At 52.3% G+C, this 20,535-nt stretch overlaps 6 protein-coding genes across 6 annotated transcripts; 2 read left to right on the forward strand and 4 right to left on the reverse strand.

Moving 5' to 3' along the window:
• Positions 1-4,319: 4,319 nt before the first annotated feature.
• Positions 4,320-5,446, forward strand: BBA_08371 (uncharacterized protein; the record flags this gene model as incomplete). The annotated part of the gene is made up of 3 exons (XM_008603468.1): positions 4,320-4,491; positions 4,558-4,768; positions 4,834-5,446. 3 exons carry the CDS (start codon positions 4,320-4,322, stop codon positions 5,444-5,446), a joined length of 996 nt encoding a protein of 331 aa, XP_008601690.1.
• An 859-nt stretch (positions 5,447-6,305) lies between these two features.
• BBA_08372 (uncharacterized protein) lies at positions 6,306-7,402 on the reverse strand (the record flags this gene model as incomplete). The annotated part of the gene is made up of 2 exons (XM_008603469.1): positions 6,306-6,873; positions 6,954-7,402. The coding sequence occupies 2 exons, from the start codon at positions 7,400-7,402 to the stop codon at positions 6,306-6,308; spliced, it is 1,017 nt and encodes a 338-aa protein (XP_008601691.1).
• A 3,714-nt stretch (positions 7,403-11,116) lies between these two features.
• Positions 11,117-12,292, reverse strand: BBA_08373 (BTB/POZ domain protein; the record flags this gene model as incomplete). Its single annotated transcript, XM_008603470.1, has 3 exons — positions 11,117-11,223; positions 11,391-11,826; positions 11,939-12,292. 3 exons carry the CDS (start codon positions 12,290-12,292, stop codon positions 11,117-11,119), a joined length of 897 nt encoding a protein of 298 aa, XP_008601692.1.
• Positions 12,293-12,748: 456 nt separating this feature from the next.
• BBA_08374 (glyoxalase-like protein) lies at positions 12,749-13,582 on the reverse strand (the record flags this gene model as incomplete). The annotated part of the gene is made up of 1 exon (XM_008603471.1): positions 12,749-13,582. One exon carries the CDS (start codon positions 13,580-13,582, stop codon positions 12,749-12,751), a length of 834 nt encoding a protein of 277 aa, XP_008601693.1.
• A 3,034-nt stretch (positions 13,583-16,616) lies between these two features.
• Positions 16,617-17,624, reverse strand: BBA_08375 (serine/threonine protein kinase; the record flags this gene model as incomplete). The annotated part of the gene is made up of 1 exon (XM_008603472.1): positions 16,617-17,624. The coding sequence occupies one exon, from the start codon at positions 17,622-17,624 to the stop codon at positions 16,617-16,619; it is 1,008 nt and encodes a 335-aa protein (XP_008601694.1).
• Positions 17,625-18,481: 857 nt separating this feature from the next.
• BBA_08376 (MAC1 interacting protein) lies at positions 18,482-20,139 on the forward strand (the record flags this gene model as incomplete). Its single annotated transcript, XM_008603473.1, has 2 exons — positions 18,482-18,730; positions 18,787-20,139. 2 exons carry the CDS (start codon positions 18,482-18,484, stop codon positions 20,137-20,139), a joined length of 1,602 nt encoding a protein of 533 aa, XP_008601695.1.
• Positions 20,140-20,535: the final 396 nt, after the last annotated feature.

Raw genomic sequence — 20,535 nt, forward strand, 5'->3', positions numbered from 1 at the left:
CGATTTGCCTCATCGGCTGCCTGCAGCTAAAGCATGAAAGTGGCTCACATTGTTCAAGTACTCACAGCTAAGGAGTAAACAATTAACAGTCAAGGGCACCTTCATCTGTGCTGATTTAGACCACCACGACGCGTCAACCGTCAAGATAGCCCGCCCTGCGAGCTAAAAGAAGCCGGCTGCTTGGGAGCCGTCCGGACAGCTGTGCATCCGAGAGCTCAGGTTGCGCAGCGACTCCACCGACGAAGCCAATCAATAATGACACGCCCAAGAGGTTTCAACGACGTCTTTTCTCCTCCGATCGACTGGCTTGGGGTCCGGCAGCGCCATCGGCCGAGCGACGCCTCATGGCCAGGTGCCTGTCCGCTTGGAAACACAACGGCGGCCATTGGCTTGCCGTAGGTCTGGGGAGAGAGATTGCTTGTCTTAGTCTCCGTTTTTTTATTGTCTTTGAACGGCATGACAGGCAAGCGGGTACTAAGTAAAACACATGGCCAGTACTTGGTAGAATGTCTGTGAGAGAATCGGTCGCCCATTTTTTTTTGTACCCGCTTGACAGGTTTGGCGGCGCTCTTTTGACGGGAGATCTATCCGTACAAAGACTAGCCAGCGCTCCCGTCTTGCTAGAGTTGGTAAGTAGAGGGACTGGCTAGTCACGGTTTCGAAGCGGCAATGCGTATTTTGAGTGAGGCTTGGCCAAGCTGACTGATGGGGTAGCTCTGTTGGAGGATGCCATGTCTCTTCGTACTGCTGATCTTACGGGAAGGTTTGGATGACAGACAAGTTCTTTGTGAACGAGAGAGATAAAGACCCCGGGATGAGAACATGCGCACGACGTAAAGATATAGATTGAACAAGAGATGTATATAGATTTGCATTCGAGAGCGTTCATCGGTCATTCCCTGGTCGCAGGCCTGCGACGGAAGCTGTAGGGCTGGACCCGACCAAGAGCAGAAGGAGAAAACATAATGAAATATGCTGCGATAACAAAGCTTCCCGCACTATGCAGCAAAACGAAGTACAAAAAATCGAGAAATCCCTCCCAACGACAGCCGTGCGCGCGAAACTGGTGATAGCCTTAACTACACCGTCGCCACCGGTGCCAAATACCTGACTTGACGATAGACGGCTAGTGGCACTGCGGAAACTTTCTAGGAAATGTTCCTCTCACGATTCCGCTTATTCAAGAGCGATCACTCAGACATGTAATGGGTTCGCTTTTCGGTCATTTTGAGCCTTCTGTCTTTGATATACCCTGAAACCGAGGTAGATGAGGAGCCCAACAACGGGGGCACCGGCGACACAATAGATAACCCACTTGACCGGGCCGCTGCCTTCGCTCATTGTGAAAGGAGGAATTGAAGATCGGATCTGGGGTCCTCAAACGTTATTGATAGCTCGATTTTTTGTGGACTTCTTCTTTGCCATCTTCTCGCTAATGCACCCCCAGCTACAGCTGACAATGACGATCAAAACAAGACCGCCGCTGATGTAGAGGAGCGCCATCGGTAGGAGCTCTTCTATGTCCACCGACTTCATTATGAAAGCGAGAACTTACGCCTCGGTATAGATTAGAGGAGTGTACGACGTAAAATAGACGGATTGACGGCTGTGATCAAGAGGATAATGTTACAGGGTGACAAGGGCGGGCTGTGAGCATTATATGCCCCTCTCTTGACGCTTTGTGCTGCTCGAGCCAGACGTTTGGCATTCTCGAGCATTGTTTCGCAACATACCATCTTTTTGATGCGCGCGCGATGCTTCTGGCGACTTTGCACCATCGCCACTGGTCCTTGAGTTGGCGCGTAGATAGTCGGCGACCGGCGCTACGGCCACAGGAGGCGCAGGAAACGGGGATTGCTCAACACGAATGAAGGCTGCAGTAATCGCTACAATCGATACGACAGGAATAAGAATGAGCTTGATCGGTCTGCCGATTAGATATATATGGTGGAAGCGGGAGGGTGACAAAGGGGAAGACATTGAAGCTCGATAAAGAGCGCGAAGGAAAATAAGGGGTAGACTCGGCGGCTTGCCTGTGATGAATGGGGCAGTATTACACAAGATGTGATGGACAATCTTCAAATTTCCAGTTTCTAATCAGGGGACAAATTGCGAGCATACTACCTTCTGTTTGACAGCACCATCACTCTTGCCGGGCGCCTGGCAGTCTCTGACATTGTTTTGCACGAGGTCATTCTCTTTGGTGCCTCTGATGGTGATGGTGCAAGGTCGCAGCAGGCGCTTCTAGGGAAACTGTCGCAGGGCGAAGCGTCGCATCTAGATTGATCAGGAGCGTAATTAGGCTACGTGCCCTTTCCGCTGCCAAGCAAGAGAGAGAAAAAAAAGGGCATGCCATGGAAATGGGACTGATGGCAACCAGAACCAGACGCAGCTTTATCAGACTCAACGCGCGCAAGTCGGCATACGCAAACGCAAACTAGGTCTAGGCAGGTGCTGTTTTCAGATGGTCGTTTTCTTGAGCTCTCGTCGCGGAGATGTGCGGAGCAAAGTGGAAGATACTGAAGTTGGCGAATGCCACGAAGCACTGAAGCTATCATCAAATATTCGACGCGACTGTGTTGCTGGTGAGGAAGGCAAGAAGGGTAGGACTAGAACCAGACGGGCGCAGAAAGGTGTTGTGGCGCACGTGACCTAGTTGTAGCCATCTATCTTCGATTCTTTTATATTCGGCCTGTCTTGTGTATGACCGTGGCAGATCAGTCATTACTTGTATCGTGTCTAAATCATTATTGCATGGCGACTTCTACAGACAATACTTCGTATATCGTGCCGCAGTGCTGCAACAGCGAAGACACAACTTTCTTCGATGGAGAAGAAACAAGCCACACACTAGTTAGGCTACCAAGCAGCTAGGCTGGACCATCATACTGGCATGGGATGAGATGGATTTGACTGATTCATCAACACCAAGTTTGCTAGTCTCACTCCTTCGAAGCCATGTACCCCAAACTAGCCGGTAGCTCTCTTTTCTGGCCCGGATAGTTCGCGTTCCGGCGCGGGAGCTCCACGTCTTCAATATGCCCAGCCAGTTTGCCAGTCAAGCAGGCATTGCGTTTGGAATCATGGTGTCATCTTCTGATCCCTGCCTGGGACGTAGAAGCGGGGAAAACGGCCAACTTGGCTGGCTTCATTCTCATTGCTCCCGTTTGTGACAATTGGAAACAGTAACTTTGAGCATCAAGTGTAGAAATTTGACGCATCAGGAAAGTCTGCAGAATTGACTTGGATCGAAATAGCTCATAAGAAGACCTACCTTGATCTAACCCGCTAGACTAACTCTACTATAACGGTGTCGTGGCTCAGTTACCCTCTGGCATGCCAGCCAACGAGAGCATCGCTCAAAATAATCAGCCCGTCATGAGAGGCTGATCTCCCTGCATGGGGGGTTGTCATAGTCCTTTTTTGGCTAGCGAAGCTACCGGGGATGGGGGCGTGTGTGCGGCAGCAGCGATCATTGATGCATGCATGCATGCATGCATACCATATCGAGGGCTAGAGCTTCAGCACGCCCTTGCCCTTGTTCTGGTGGTACTCCAGATTTTCAACAAGCAAAAAGGAGGTTTGCGGTCTGAACAGCTCCGTAATAAGAAATACGCCATATATGATTGGCCCGCCGAAATGCAATTATCGCAGTATTTCGCCTTGGTGTTGTGCCACTCACCGAGCAAGCCGTCGCTGCAAAGACTGCCTACGTGCGATAGTGTACAGAATCTTTGCTGCAAATGACAATTCAGTAAAACTAAGTCCTGGCTTTCTATATTTTGTATTCATTCCTTTACGAATATGCGTTGCCAGCGACAGCTGCAGGTCAAGACGAGGGTTGCCCATCTCGCGCCGCTGACGCAGGCTAGTCCCCGGACATCGTCGGACGGACCGTCGCTCATCCGGCGCACGACGGTGGGCTTGGGCGTCTAAGACAGCTCGAAGTGCCAGTGAGAGACAGAGGGGGCGTGTTTTCATCTTCATATCACCAAACTACGAGTACTAAACGGCTAGCACTGGGTTCTGCTAGCGGTGCGGCGTCAACGTACCAGCTCACGCTGGCTTTTACTAGTGCAAGCAGCTCAAAGGGATACCATTATTAGTTGTCGAGCAAAAGAAGATTGAGGGAGCGGGATGATTCATCCCTAAAGGGACAAGAACTCGCAACTAGTCTCTGTTTATAAGAACTTGCTGCTGGCCGTCATGCCGCGTCTGCTATTCTGTCCCTCCCCCTTCTCCTCTTCCTCCCCAAGTAGAAGCAATCGCAAAGATCCACCGTCGAGAAAGGATATCAAGACACTACATTGAATATCAACATGCGTTTCTCTACCATTGCCGTCGCCGCCGCGGCCACTGCCGTCAACGCCCAGCGTCCCATGGACATGCCCATCTGCGACTACTACACCACGGCTCTCCTCAAGAACAACACTGCCGAGAACCAGGCCACTCTCCTGACCCTCCTCGTCAACACCGTCGTCATTGGCAATTGTGCGTCTATCTTCTGGAGAGATTGTAGCTCATATCTCCGGGTCCATGTATACTAACACGCCGCAGACACCATGCCCAATGTCGGCGTCTCTGTTCCCGGTATCCTCAAAGAAGGCGAGGTGGACGGTACCAAGGTCAACCTGGCTCCTTACTTCAACGGCGGTCTTGCCTCTACCAACCGCAACAATAAGGCTACCTGCGTCAACTTCCTCGACGGCGGCGGTGCCGAGCCTCTGATGAAGAACATGCCCGCCAACAACGACAAGTCCAACCAGCAGTACGTTGACGTTTGGCTCCCAAATGAGCATAACTGTAACCCACGTTGCTAATTACTTTTGCCAGCTTCCTCCTCACCCATCTGTACCAGTTTTTCGGCACCCTGCTCGGCTGCTCCAAGCAGGGCATGTCCGGCTTCGACGCCTACATGGGCAGCCCATCCATGTACAAGGTGCACAAATTCATGAACCTGGGCAAGGCCGAGATGGACTACTTTATTGGGCAGGTCGGCATGGCCGCCGCCTCCTTTGGCGCCGACCAGGCTGACATTGCCGTCGTCGCAAAGGCCCTCGACAACACCTTCAACATGCGCTGCAGCGCCCCCGCCGAGGTTATCAAGGGCGAGGGTCCCCAGGCCCAGGCCATCTGCATCCAGCAGGACTGTTCCGAGGCCGAGAATGCACAGTGCGACGCCTACGAAGAGGCCGTGGCCCCCGGCAAGTGCTCCATGATGCCCACCGGTACTGGCGGCATGATGCCAACCGGTACGGGGAGTATGATGCCTACCATGACCGGCTCCATGACTGGATCCATGACCGGCTCCGCGACCGACTCCGCAACCGACTCTCCGACCAGCACCAACCCTACAGCTACCGCTCCTCCTACAACCGGTGCCGGTAATGTCAACAGCTTCGGCCTCGCTGCCGTTATTGCCGCCGCCGCTGCTTACGCTCTGTAAACGTATTGGCAGTGTCTAGTAAAGTGCCGAGCGTTGTGATTGAGAGGTTGACTGTACCAAATAATGGTTGAACGGAAGCACGTGTACTTTCTTTTTTTTTCTTCTAATCTTCAGGGATGCTTGCCCTGTGTGTGAGAAACAGCAAGCGAACGCCTCTAGGCTTTTAATTACCAATTCAATTCATCTGATAAATCGACATGTTATGCTGTCATCGACGCTTAAACGAGTGATGCATTTATGGAATTAGTCATAAATCTGCTTATCGCAACATTCTTATCCCACCGACTCTCATACAGATGCACTCTTCTGGCCGCCCGCTGGATCATCTACGATGAGTCAATTGCTTAGGTTACTCACGTCGCGATAAGCACGGCACCGATGTAGCAGTTTACACTGCTGTTCTGCGCCAGAATGATGCTAGGTAAGACCCGTGGGCCGATAATTTATTCATTCAACCCGGCTTAGCTACCGCCAGTGTCGAGTCCCTCACTCCACGGCAAACTATGGCAGACCAAACGCCCCGCGATGAAAATGCAACATAAATGTACACCACACGAGTGACATCCTCCCCTAAATTTCATTCGCAGCCACATCGAAAATTGGCCCGCTAAATTCGAGAAATTAAGAGACGTAATAAAATTCAATGTCTTGTGTGTTAGCCGTGCGGTACTCCTAGATTGTATTGGGTTGGGCAATGAGCTGCAGTGAACTGGGACGGCGCCCAATGTTCGTCAGTCACCACATCCGTCATACGTGATGCTGGCCGCATCTTTTGTCTTCGCAGAAGAGTCGCGTCATTCTTTTGCTGAATTCAGTTCGACTTGCAAGGTGCCGTGCCATCATCATTCCCCAGAAATAGTCACCTCCACCGCTTCTTCTTCTTCCGCGGCTGAGGGACTACGACAGTTGGGTTTGTCGACGGTAATATCGGCTCCGAGGCGGCCTTGATATTTCTGGAACTGCTGTTGTAATGTGCAAAGTTGGCAGGCTTGCCGAGAATGAATCCCAGGGACCGACTAGTCCCTTGGCCGGCCTCAGCCTTCATGAGCTCGCTCAAGTCGTGGCTTACCCGACGTGCAAACTCGAATGTGTAAAACTGCTCACCATCGAGCAGCTCACCGACGGTTACAGGGATCGGGATGACGGACATTATCGGCATGTCAGCCAAGGTGTAACCAGAGAGCGTCGACCATGCTCCCCGTCGGCCTGAGCCCTGTGAGCTGGAGGAAGACGCAACGTCTTCTTCTGCAATCCGCTGCTGAGCAGCCAGACGATAATTAACGAGTGAGCCAGCAGGGCCGTGGATATTGGCAAACACATCGATCAAAGTTCGCATGCGGTTGGCAAGTTCGGAGTTGGAAGAGAGCAAGCGGATGATACGCTTTTCTAGGCTTGCGCGACTGTTTTCCGCATCGACTAGACCAGGACTGCAGCGAGTGAATAAGTTAGCATTCAAAGCGGTATTTTCGGCAAAATGATGCCCATCGTGACGAGTGCGTAGGCTTACCATTGCAGGACGGTTGTCATCATGGTCATGGAGAGGTTGTGCCAGCGGATGCGCGCGCACAGACTGCGCAGCTTGGGGTCAAATTTCTCGCAAATTATGGTGTGGTCGGTTGAGGCTGAAAGTAGGTTTTCGATGGCGTAACACACATCTTGCAGCTCCGAAAATGCCAAGACGGTGTCCGCCATAGTAACAACGACATCATCAGCTTGAATCCATGTACTGCGCTCTGGAAAAGGCAGGCGCGCGGATTCGAGCAGGCAAAGTGTTTTGTATAGAATATGGGCGGAGGAGCGGCATTGTTTGGATTCCAACATGGCTTCGTTGAGAAGTGTGGTGCTTGGGCTCAGCACTGTGTTCACCTCCAGCAACATGTCGAGGATCTTGCCGCCGACAGCCAACAGGCCAATGCTGGCTGTCGTGACGGACAAGTGCTCCATGCCGCGATTCATTGTTGTGAATATTCGAGAAGAAAAAACGTTCGCTGCGGAGAATTTTTTCGAAGAGCGAGATATATATTGTTTTTTTTTTCTTGGCCGTAAAAACGGCGACGTGGGATGTTTGAACTCGGGGCGGCCGCGGGATTCTGAGACGCTACCTACCTGTAGGTAGTTATTGCGAGGCCTGTAATCGTGTGCCGTCAGGGTGGCGGTAGTCAGGCAACAAAGGCCATGACTTGCAACGGTTTCAACGGTCGGCAGTGTCGAGATGTTATGATGGAAATAACAAAAGTAAGTAGAGTCGCCTCGGAGAAGGAACAAAGGCGACGTAACAAAGGTAAAAGTAACCCTTGGTGAGGGCCGCCGAGAAAGTTGCCATGCGTTCCGAGACCCCGCAAAAGCGAGAGCAAGGGGACGAGGACGGATAGCATGCAGAGCCTGAGTGGTGCACGACAAGGCCTAGCACGGATAAACGGCACCTGGCGCGAGACGAGGGTACCGTAGAATGCCGTTCGGAGTCTTGTGGGCGGGAGGAGCCGATTGGGTCCGCTGCCGACTATCCGAGATGTTGTGCGCCAGAGTGTGACCGAGGAGCGCATGGTGGGAAGCCCATGCGTCGTGCTGGGTCATGGGCACATGGGCACTGGCGGTGCGTTGTGCGAGCGGGCTTGCGGGCCAAGGTCGTGGTCGGTGGTGCAAGGTGCCGATCGGGATGCGCATCTTGTCGAATTTGCCCGTCTTTGGCAATCCTTGCTTCCCCTCGTCCGATGCGAAGCCCGCCTGGTAACACTCTTCCTGCATTCGCCATATCTGTCATCCGTGACAGTAGTTATGGGCTTGGCTATCTGGACACATAAAGGCCCGAAGGTACCATGGTACCTTAGTTGCTTACCTTTATCTGCGCAAGTGTCCCAAGCGTCTCCACAAACTCTCCCCGCCCTAAACTAGGTATTCACGGCCACCTGAGTGCAGCGCTGGCGGGGCACCCTACCTAGCACCCTAGTAGAGGGCTTTCAGTTTTGGCTCTGAAGCATGATCACGACTCTTTGCCTTACGGGGTTTCGTCGACACTCGAATCAGGGTGCCTACGTGGTGAGCTCTGACAAGTGATCAACTAGGCCTTTCGCTGGATCGTTGCGACATTGTCGTGCTCATGTCTGAGGATGCAGTGCATGTAGTAGAGAGGGGAAGTAAGGCAAAGCGGTATGCGCTTCTACCTAGGTACCTAGATGCGTTTGCAATCTAACAGCTGGCAACCAGAGCCTAGCACCTGACATCTGCGGACAAGCAGGCAACGCCAACGATTCAAGTTAATCCAAACTCCTCTTCCTGCATTTCTTTGAGCATCCACCATCACATCAATCGTCAACGTGCGTCCAACTGATGATCGAGTCGGCAGTCAGGCCCACTCATACGTGCCGTTCAGCCCGATTCGGGCTGTAATTGTTCACTACCATCCATGCCAACAACGACGGGCCCTTGGGGCCCTGGTCCTCCCCTCCAGCCATGGCCCGCTATGAGTTCGTACCGTTCGGGCCTGTCTGCATTCGCCGGCTCATATTGGCCAGTAGAATGCACCTATTACGATACTGTCAGTTCGAGATCCCTCGACTGCACCGCAACTTCAGCCCCGTGGGCCACAAATCCCCTCCCTGGTCTTGGCTTTCTTAGCGGCCTCTGGCCAGTGGCCATGGGCCGACTACTGACGATGCCAAGCGATCTGATAAATTGTTCCGATACCTAGACAAACCGAGTCTCCAATGCGGGAGCTATTGTTCAGTATTAGTCCATCGATGAATGTAATCAGATGCAAAGTAGTTAGCAGGCAAGGGGTTAAGGTCTAGTTACTCGGAGAATCTTACCATCTTGGCCTGACCATGATCCATGGAGAGACTTGTTGTCTGCGAATGCCGACTGAGCTAGCCTGGTGGCTGCCCACCGCTTATTCTCATTCTATCTCCGCCGCAAACAATGGCATACGCGTCCTCAACAACGATGATTTGCCATTTGGCTAACCAGCACCTGGGGATGCTGGGCACCAGGCTCAAGGACACAGCTTGCCTGGTTCCCGTACCCGACAATGTTCATACGAAATACGGCAGCCGACCAAGAAAAATAACGCCATCGAGGAGCCTTCCGCCAAATCCGCCGCAACTGCAACAGCAGTGAATACGCCGCTCACTAGTCCCTCGCCGCCCCCTCCTTTCCGTCTAGCCGACTTTTCCGTGGAATTGTCTTTTCTCGGACAGCTAATGCATATCGTCAAATAATTTCTCCTCCTAGGACATGATCCTTCAGCCCGAAAATAGCTTGCAGTCCCTCGGCAGGCAACGACTTCGACTGTTATCAGCCGCACCTGGTTTAACGTCGAAGAATTTGCCTGATCCAAAACCGGCAAATCATGGAGAGACACCAATGACGTTGCTCGTGCCGAGAGCCGTCGTTTGCGTTGCATGCTTGTCCGTAGGGCTCGCTACCGATCTGAAACCGGACGTAGATAGGCTGGCTGAGATACCATGACGACGGTATTACTAGCACAGGCGACCAGGCTCGGCCAGCTGCTGCCGTTGATAGGCGGCAGAGCCACTGAAACGCATCGGATAAGAGGCACAATGCAGGCCGATCACAGGCTAAATCAGTTCAGCAGTCATGCAGGCTTCCTGAGACATCGACGCTCTTAACCGCCGTCTACATACTTTTCCACTGCAACGACACTTGCAGACGCTGTCTGCACTGCTCGTAATATCACTGTTTATGTCCTCTTTGACCCAGGCATGGCCGCTTTTCATGAATCTTCCTCAAGCTAGCGGGAGCAATGCGCGGAGCACCGACCAGGCTTCTCGGATCGTATTCACGATTTATGGCTCACGCAATTCAGAACATGATTGGCGCTATATTGTCCCCTTAACCTTCGCGCACCAACGGCGACAAATCAGACGAACAAGATTGGCTCGGCATAAATAGGCTGTGATCTGTTTAGACGACCTTGGGCATCCCTTCTGCGCAGGAGGATGCGCTCTTTTACGCTGCGACCTTGTAGACTCCGCAATAAAGCCGTCGGGAACTTGCATATACTTCAAGGTTCGGCGATACAAATCAAGTACGCCGGCTTTTACTGCATCGCCATATCCGCTCGCAACCGAAAGCAGCACCAGATATTGTCGTAAAGATGGGGAGACTTGCAGGCGGAAGAACCGGCCACTCATCTGGCAGGAATCTCTTCTTGTCGTCTCTCGGCCATGTCTGATTTTGGTCATCCGTTGCAACTTCATTGCGAGGCAGTCGTATGCATACATGCCAACCCATACTGCGTGCAGTATCACCATAACGGGAGAGAAAGCACGCAGGCTTGCAAATGACCGCGCCATGCCCCATCGGTGACTTGGGAAGGGTGAGCGTTGGCCGAAACTTTAACCCGAGATTTCGCAGAGGGCGTAGAGCAGCCTTTGGCTCAGTTCATCATGCTCTCTATAGCTCATAACGGGACTGTATGAAGATCCTCGGTCGTAAACATGAAATCCAACTACAATATCATAGCTGCTATACAGATCCAACCCACATCGTGCCAGCGCACGACTCTGAATCCTCGTAATCCTGAAATTATGTCCGTAAATGTACATGGATTCCCCCTCACAATGTCGCAAGACTTTGCGTGCATTGCAAATTTAGCCCAATAATTCAGTACTAATTCTAATGTTACACTCCAAAACGCTATATTCAAGTTTGTTAATGGGAGCTTTGGCTGAGGCGTGAGCGCTTGCGGCCGCTGCTAGTTGTAGCGGGGTGCATCTTTTCGTTTCGCTCTCGCTTGAGCTTATCATCCAAAACACGGGCTAGAAACACGAAGCATTAGCACAATTCTGCTGATTTTCCATTTCCAACCGGATCCTCGCCACTTGACGACATTGTTGCAGATCTTCTTCTCGAGGGATGAAAGCCGCAACGGCCCTCGTCCAGTGCATCGAAGTCGTCCACACTCGCAAAAGCAGAAAATACTTACTCAGCACGTCATAACCAAACTGCGGGTGCTCCAAGCACAGGCTCTTAAACTCGTTCTCGGCCTCGGCACGGAGGGCGTGGGAGCGGGCGGCCCAGAAGCTGGCAATGGGCGCGCGGACTGCGGCGTCGTCGGGCGCGGTGTGGGCGTAGACGTAGCGGGCGTAGGCGAGCTCGCCGCGGGCGGTCGAATTGATGCAGTGGATCTTGGAAGAGGCCAGCTTCTTGAGCAGCTCCATGCCAAACTTGTCGGCGATTGTGTAGATGCGCGCGTGGCGCAGCAGGTGGTCGCCGTTGTCGTCAATGCCCGGCGCCGTCGGGTCGTGCTCGAGCACGCGCTGTCCAGGCACCTTGCGGGGAAAGTACTCGCCCGTGTACAGGAACTCGAGGAAGCTGCCCATGGCGTTGTAGTCTTCCTCGGGAAGCTCAATGGATCGCGGCTACAAAGTTGCAGAGTCAGCGCGAGACCAGGGAACAGGACAGCAAAAAACCAGCAACGAGGCATCCCGGGGCTGTGGCATCCATTCGCCGCCGGGTATGCATGACACGTACGCTTCCGTCCTCGATGAAGCTCTGGCACAGCTGCTCAAAGTACGGGCTCTTGGTCAGGAGCGCTTGGTGCGCCGTCAGCACCGTCTGCGCCTCCTGCCCGACCAGTAGCGTCACGACGGGGCTCGCCAGGTACTCGATGAAGCTGGGGCGCGTCTCGGCCGCGGGTTCCTCCTGGATCACGCTCGCCTCGGCGTCCTCAACGGGGCCCTTTTCGTACGGCGTCTCCTCGCCGGCCCCGGCGCCTTCCATCTCGACGTCGCCGCCGCCGCCTGCGGCGCTCGTGGCGCCAATTTCAACCTCCATAATCGAGGCGTCGTCGCGCGTGCTCAAACTCTCATTCTCGTTGTCGCGCATAGTGACAAGAGGGTTTTGTAGCTCGTGGGTCGGAAACGATGTTTGCTCGGATGGAAGAGGCGCGTTGCGACAGTGCGTGGGCGACTATTGAAGCTGGACTTTTTGGCCAGGTTGGTTAAAGCTGTGATGAACGCTAGAGTGGGGCAAGCGTTGCTGTAGCAAAGCCAGTTGGTGAGAGTGGCTACCTATGCGGCGAGGTATCACAATCACATTAGTGCAATGAAAATAGGGGTGTTATCGAAATCGAAGCTGTATCTTTTTTAATTCGCGTCTTTGTGCGCGGCCTTGTATGGGCATACTCGGAGTCATCTAAAAAGACAAAAAGGAAACAAAACAAAACAAAAGGTGATTAGAAGCTGCAACAACTCCCCTGCAACCGCTAAAAGAGGCGCGATTTGCGTCTTTGCGGGCTTATTCAGTATGTGGAAATCGGATTTATGACTTGCAATCCAACGACTAGCTATCAAGCTTAACAATGAGACCAGGAAGTAATTCTACAAACGAAGGGCTGTCCCGTCCTCCTGCTAATGCTAGCTTGATAATTTGCCCTCCTGAGCTACCCTCGAGCCATATTCGCTGATGGCCAAGGTGAGCTCCAGATGGCGCATGAAAGAGCCACCCATCATCCCCGGACTTGCCAGACCCTGGCTCATATATCGCCTTGTACACCTCCCGGAGATGGGTGATGTCGCCCACCGGAGCCTCAATCACGATGCGGGACACACCTTTGGCCCCAGAAGGGTGGCCAGTCAGCTCTGGTGCGTTCTCGTACGGGACACGAAGCGCTCGGGGTGTCCGATCCAAGCACCAGAATGGAAGAGTGCCTGGAAACACTAGTGTCCCGTCAGGATTCAAAGCTGCCCCGTTGGCCCATTTGATGACTGTTCCATCCGGCCTTTCTCGCCCTCCTGGTACAGGATCTCTATACTCATACCGTGTCTGCGCTTTCGATACTTGCTCTTGGATACGAGCAAAGTCTTTCTCCTCATGCAGCGAGCAGGCCCAGTCGATGATGGTGCCATCCGCGAGCGAGCCCCAGCGATGCTTCTTCCGCACCTCGGGATCAATAGTGTCGAAAAAGGCAATGAGCTCAATGTACACGCCGTCTTCAAAAAGTATCAGGCGATTCCAAGTCAGTCCGTCTGCGTGGCGGCCGCCAGGTGCGACGATGAACAGCCCATCGAGTCGTTCATCGATGCCAGTGAGGGTATGATGGTCGACCAGTATGACAATGTGATCTAGAAGCGGCTTGACGGGATTAATTCCCACAGTAGCATCTAAACCGGACATTTCTGACGTTTGAGGGATTATCTCTGCTGTTGCGAAGATGGAAGATGGAAGTTGACTGATGACGTGAAGTGAGGAGTTATATGCTGCAGCCGGCTTATAAAGCCGATCTAGCCCCGCGTTGACGTGACGGACGGCTTGTATTGGCACCTTCCATTCAATCCCACAACTACACCGCGCGTTGCCAAAGCATCACAAAGTGACGCATTCTGTTTTTTCAACTTTTATCTTGCTGATACACAAAGCTGAATGGCTCGAGGCGCTGCCAGGCCTCAAAAAGTCCTGCCAGGCCTCAAAAAGCCCTGCCAGGCCTCACAAAGCCCTGCCAGGCCTCACAAAGCCCTGACAGGCAACAAGAAGCCTGACAGGCAACAGGACAGATGAAGTATCGACATGTGCTTTATTGAATTCTAGACAACTACCTAACATTATATCTGAAAGCGGCAGTTTAGTCCTGCGTGATCACTCCACCGGATCCTAGTATCCCTCTCCTTTCCTGACTTAGGTACTGCTATATCCCTAGGATAGATAATTTGCATTTCTATGGGCTCTAGGCCCTCTGTCATCGCAATCCTGCCCAGTCTATCTGCTCGCAAGTTATCTCGGCGCTTCTCATATCCCCATGTCCAACCCCCAGACCTGGTTATATTATTACCATGGAGGTGAAGAAAACAATCTATCAACCCGCTCTTTGCAATAAGCTCCTGGTCATCTTGACTGATAGCATTAAAGTCTCCGGCAATGAGGCCTACGTTTCGATGTCTGTCTTCCTGTTGATCATTATTCCGGCACAGCATACCCCTACAATCCCCATCTGCTCTTTTCGATAATGTAGTGTTGAGGCTAGAGAATGAAGATGTAGGTTGATAAGACGTAGGTATTGTCGGCTCGGTTGTTGTATAGGTAAAGGTAACTTGGAATCATGTAATGGTAGGGAAACGTCTATGCAAAGCGCATCACTTCCGTACTGGCTTGGGAATTTGACCCGGGTAGCAGGAGTAGCTGCTGCATCATCCCTGGTAGTAAATAATGTAAAGCAAGCTTTGGAAAGCAATGTCATAGTTGTAAATGGTACGCTGTCGAAGGCATTTCCGTCTTCAGCGTCGGTAGTCAAAACCCAGCACGGATGCGAGCATCGTTTAGCAAGCGGGCACGGACCTCACGGGTAACCTCCTGCAAGAATATGATGTCGCTCGTAGTAGATGGGCATGTCAAAAGTCGATCTATAATGGCAAACGCGCGGGCGATTGGCCGCGGCGAGAACGCATTGATATTCCAAGTTGATAAGCTGAGATTTGTAAGATTTTGACTTATAGTTGGAAGACCGGGAGTGGGCATCCAACGTCGAGTGCAGGGCTTGAAGGTGCTAAGGACACGTGATATTCGCGGTATCGCCATCATCATGAAAATCTTAGCCTGTTAAGAACTCAGCTTGGGTGTTGGACACTTGATGTTTGTATGGCATCCACCATTCTTCTTAAATAGAGGAGGGCAGAAAATTTTACGGCATGTCTGTGTAAGTTTAAGAATTCACATACAAATTTAAACGTCTAAGTTATGTGGCCACCACCTACTTACCTACCTAGGCTAGGTAGTTAGATGTGGACTCCCTCCCCGCTGGCCACTACAGCTCCGGCGCCCTCAGCTCCACCATCACCAAGCACGATATACATTTTTATGGTCAACTCTGCAATCGTGATGAAGCGTTTGTTCGAATTTGACTTAACCCCAACGGCTTTTTTTTTTTTTTTTAACAATTCCGCTTCAGCCAGCCGGAACTTAGGGGTCTTCTTGTCGGTCCTCACACTAATCATCTCCAAAGGTATAGCATCCATAGATTCAGAAACCTTGTCAAGGACCTTACGTCTACTGGGTGTAGGCTGACTAAATTAGGTAGCGCATCTGCAAAGGACTTACAATCAAGTTGCACTTTTCTCGACCCCTGTAGACTTGCGATCTAATACTATCTGCCCCCATGGCTCCCCGTCCGGACAGGTTCACGCAAGTATATCCGCTGAATTTCTGTGAGAGTGTGGCTCATGCAAACTGATCTGCGTGATGAGGCGCTCCACACAGCGCTTAACTGCGGGGCGTCACCCACTGATTGGAAAGGGCACTGTCGTACCTGTCGTAATTTACAAAAACGCTGGTATATTCGTAGCAATCATTGGACAAGAATCGTCATCATCTTCATGGCTGGGTATCATCTGCTGTGCAAACAGCTATGGATTTTCTTTCAGGGAGTTGCATTAAGGGGTATGAGTCCACTTGCTCAAGCATGTCGATAGAGGATTTTACGTAGGTAAAAAGAGAGTCACTGTCACACAGGCACCACAGTCACCTATATATACCTAGGCAACCTTATTAGTGGGCACTCTTCCACAATACATCATCATCTCTCTCTTTCCATCACTGTCATGGTTTCCAACAAGGACAGGCTTTACATAGCGCTTTACCCAAGCGGAGTCGTCAACAACGACGAACGCAAGTAATGCATCATCCACGCCGCGACTATATCTGAATACTGACTGACTAGCAGATACCACTGGGGCTTTCTCATTGGCCCTAAAAACGAAAGCAAGGGGAAGGTTCCTGGCTTGCGCTGCCATGCCAGAAATCATCCCCTGCAAGGCTGGAAATACGAAGAAGTTGAACTGGAGGATGTGAGAGCCACCGCTACTCTTCTCGCGCGAATTATCATTGCGAAAATCGAGGATAAAGAACGGCTCTTGAAGATTCTGAGGAACACTCCTGTGGTTCAAAACGATCCACACTTTCGCTGTCGGACTTGGATATCGAATGCTTTGTCGAGAATATCCAATTCCGCGCCCAGCGTGGTTGGTACGTCAGAGTTGTGCTGGGACACAATAGAGCACAAAGCTAGGCGCTACGTGGAGAGAAAGGCAGCAGCAGGAAGGTATTCGGATGTAGGTCGTGTGTTGGACCCCAAGCCAACCTGGGATATGATAAAAGAGAAAGAAGTCACGGATTAAGCAGTGAAATATCTGTCATCCATCCACACAGCCAAAGTGCCACTTCAAAAGTCACCCCACCACTTCTGTCTGATGGCTTCCATTCGCAATGCATTGGGCCAAGGGTCGATGAACTTTTCTGCCATGCGTTGCCACGCTATTCTGGTCTTATTTCCAAGCCAAACAGACGTATATTCCCAATAACGAGGATACCAGCCTGAAAATTCCCAGTCAATGATGGCCTCGATCTTTCCATTCCGGATTATAATATTGAATGGGTTTAGATCGCCATGAGTAAACACCGGCGTTCCCCATTCCTGATTTTGCATTGCAATCATATACTTGAGATCGGCCCACTCCTCATCATCAACATAAGGTGGCTTTTCTTCCGCCCCAAGCCCCTCTCTTAGCCATTCATGAAATGCCTGTGTGGAAGGAAACGGCCCGAACCTAGGCTCCGGCCGAGGAATACGAGAATCGCACAGTGAGCCTCCTACGCAGCTCCCAATTGCAGTTCCCGGAGATGGGATTGCACGCAGCTCCTCGAGCATACCTCGCAGTTGCAGAAGAATACGCTCAACATCCGCCTCAGATAATTTTGGCCAGGCACCAGGTAGTGTTTGCCCACGCATGCGTTCCATGACAATGTAAGTAACATTTCGATGTGTAAATGCACAATGTACACGGGGTACTGGAATTTCCGTCCGAGCGGCGACGAAGGCCATGGTCGCTGCTTCCGTGAGGTTGACCCTGCTGCCTTTCTTGACAATATGTCTGCTGGAGATGGGGACACAAGGGCCGTTCCATTTGTAGAATCGAGAAACGGTTTTGAGAGCAAGTAATGTGAGAAACCTGCGCATTGGGGTGTTATTTATTGCCATGGTATTGACATCCTGAAGTTCGACATCGCCTGTCATAATTGTGTATAATCCGTGATTGTGAGGTGCGAGATTGAGAATGGGCTGGTCCCAGACATTGGCTGCGTGGAGATTTGTATCTCCGGGCCGGGCTACGCAGCTAAGGAACAGCGAGTGGCCAGTGCACCCCGGGCAGCGTTTTCCTGTGCGCGACATTTCTACCACGTCTCTCCTATTTCTTCAACGGCTTTTTCATGCTTTTGTGCGACACACTTGATCGTATTGTGGCACGTAGCTTGCTGAAGAGGCCTTTTACTGTCAAATGTGACTGTGCGTTGCGGCGCTGCAGTTGACATGTTACAAGGCTCGGCATATCACCGGAGCCCAAGATGCTCGAAAAAAAGGCAAATGTTGGCTGCCTGTCACTGCTAATTTCCTGACAAGAAAAACGCAGGCATATCGCTGCACGGCTGAAATGAGTCGAAGCGACCCTGTTTCTGATAGAAGAATGCAACATGGTCTCTAGCTCGGCGTAGTTTGACTTTCCAACGAGCTCCTCATCAAACTTTCGAGGAAAGCAGAAGTCGTCTGCAAAGATTCGAATCCGGCTAGCATGCCAACAACACACGGTCTGTCTGATTTTGAGGAGCTACGCTAACTAATCAAGCCACGACATGTTGCTTTTCTACCACACGGCCCGTCTGCGCCATGCGTCTTGGCTGCCTATGGCTGAAAGGCCAGACTCAACCGAAATGGGAGCAAAAAAGGTGTCTTGCTTTGGTCAATCTGCAAAGAAACGGGGCCTCGTAGGAACTTGTGGAAATTCATGCATAGGAATATGCGCAAAGCTACTAGGGTCCAAGGTCGTTCCGAGACAGTGGATGGCCGTTGCAACTCGCGGCTGGGTTGGCAGCAGCAGCAGGCCAGCAGCCTGATGCGATATAATGCACGGCCGACTCCCGCAGCATCTTTGCTTTCCCCTCTTCTCGCCTTTTCTTAAATAAAGTTACTCGGGCACCTGCGTCTAAATCTTTTGGGTATTTGTTCGCGCCAATATCTCCACTGCCAAAAAAATGAAGAATGTCGTGAATGTCGTGAGCCTGATGGCTCTGGCGCGCTTCGCTACCAGCGTTGACGTCGCTCCCGCTTCTTCTGCCGTCTCTGTCCCTTCTGCCGCCTCTGTCCCTTCTGCCGCCTCTGGCTCTGCTGCCGTCTTGGCCTCCTCGCCAGTCCCTGCTCCTCAATCCACATCCTCTTCTGCCGTCGCCATCCAGGCTGCTGACAACTGCGAACCCAAATTGAGGGGTATCCCTAACTGCGCTGTAAGTGAAGAAAAACAATGCCCGCAAAGCATGCACATCGCTAACATGCCTCTTAGTTGCCATGCTTCCATAAGGCTACTCTAGAGACAGAGTGTGGTGGTCAAGACTACGCCTGCCGATGCCAGCCCAAGAACGCTGCTATCGTGGAAGAATACCTCAATAACAATACCTGCGTCGAAGCATACTGCGGTGATCCCGGGTTGCTACGCGGCATCTTGAAAGTATTCCAAGACCATTGCGCCTGCATCAACCACGGCGGCCTGCCTGGACCGTCTGATCCTTCCAGCACGCCCACGCCCACGCCCACGCCCACGCCCACACCAACGTCTACACCTTCTGCTACCCCGAGCTCTCCCAGCGGCTCCCCTACTTCTCCAGTTAGTGGCTGCCCGTGCCAGAGCAACGCCGACGCCATTCCTGACTGCGGCAAATCCTGCATAGTTGACGGTGCAGCCAAAGTCGGCTGCGGTCCCCAGGACTACCAGTGCCAGTGCGCAAAGCTTGAGGACATCAAAGCTGCTGCCTTTAACTGCTTCAGCGGTGCCTGCGGTGATGATGCTTTTCGCGTCATCACTGCTCTTGGGTCTCTGTGCTCCTGTATTGCTGATCAGCCTGCCGATTCTTGCAAGGGTGGCGCTCCCCCTGTAAGCACCGGTACGCCTTCCCCTCCTGCGAGTACTACGACGCCGTCTCCTTCATCAAGCACCGAATCGCCTCCGGCTAGTACAGAAACACCATCGCCATCTTTGAGCACCGGCACACCCTCTCCATCCCCGACCACTGAGTCGCCATCTGCGACTACCAGCACGCCGGCTCCGTCTGAGAGCACCGAGGCACCTCCGGCTACCACAAATACATCTCCAGCCAGCACCAACTCGGAGCCTCCGATCAGCAGTAACTCTGATCTTCCCGGCCAGAGCAGTGCCTCGACCCCTACTGATCCAAGAAGTAGCGTTTCGTCCGCCGACAGTAGCTCTGCTACGTCTGCCAGCAGTGTCCCCAGTCCTACCGATAGCAACACGCCCTCTCCTCCCGTGAGCAGCGACTCTTCTGCTGGCCCGTCTGCTCCGGGACTGATTCTCCCCATTACCCCTGAGGCTGTTTCTGGTCCCGCCCCTAGCACTGATACCGCGTCCACGCCGAGCTCAGGTCCCAGCACTGATACCGCGTCTACGCCGAGCTCTGGCCTCAGCCGCAAGCCGTCTAGCAGCACTAGCACCGGTAGCTACGGCAAGCCTATTACTACTGGTGGTCGAACCAACACCACCAGAACTGCCAACCCTAGCAGACCCAGCTCGACTGACAGCACTGGCGATGATGGCATCGTCCACGCCGGGGGTGCCCGCATCGAGATTGGTATTGCTGCCGGTGTCGTTGGCGCTGTCTGGATTGTCGCTGCTATTCTATAAGCGATGGAACCCGATGATGGAATCAAGTGAAGATAATGTGGAATCTACGGTCGACTAATAGTAATGGAACATGACAAAGAGATTGGTGATTTAAAGCAATGGGGGGGAGCGTTGCAAGTTGAAACGACTTGACGATCCAGTTTGAATAATAGTGTTTTGTATTTAATTTCTAATGTTCAACTCCTTACGCAATTTATAGTAGGCGTGTGCCCGGCTGCAGCCCGTCTTGCCCGTGTAATAAATGCTGTGTCGTAGCTCCACTGCTCCGACCGCGAGACCGAGTCTATGTAATATAACGGGCGCAAGCCGAAAATTTCCCAACCTGCCCTCGTCATCACCACGTTGCATTGCACGAATTTACAAGCCACACCATAGACATACAGAAGAAAGAAAAGA

The sequence above is a fragment of the Beauveria bassiana genome (genome assembly GCF_000280675.1).
Source record: "Beauveria bassiana ARSEF 2860 unplaced genomic scaffold BBA_S00034, whole genome shotgun sequence".
In the NCBI taxonomy this organism is placed as follows: Eukaryota; Fungi; Ascomycota; class Sordariomycetes; order Hypocreales; family Cordycipitaceae; genus Beauveria; species Beauveria bassiana.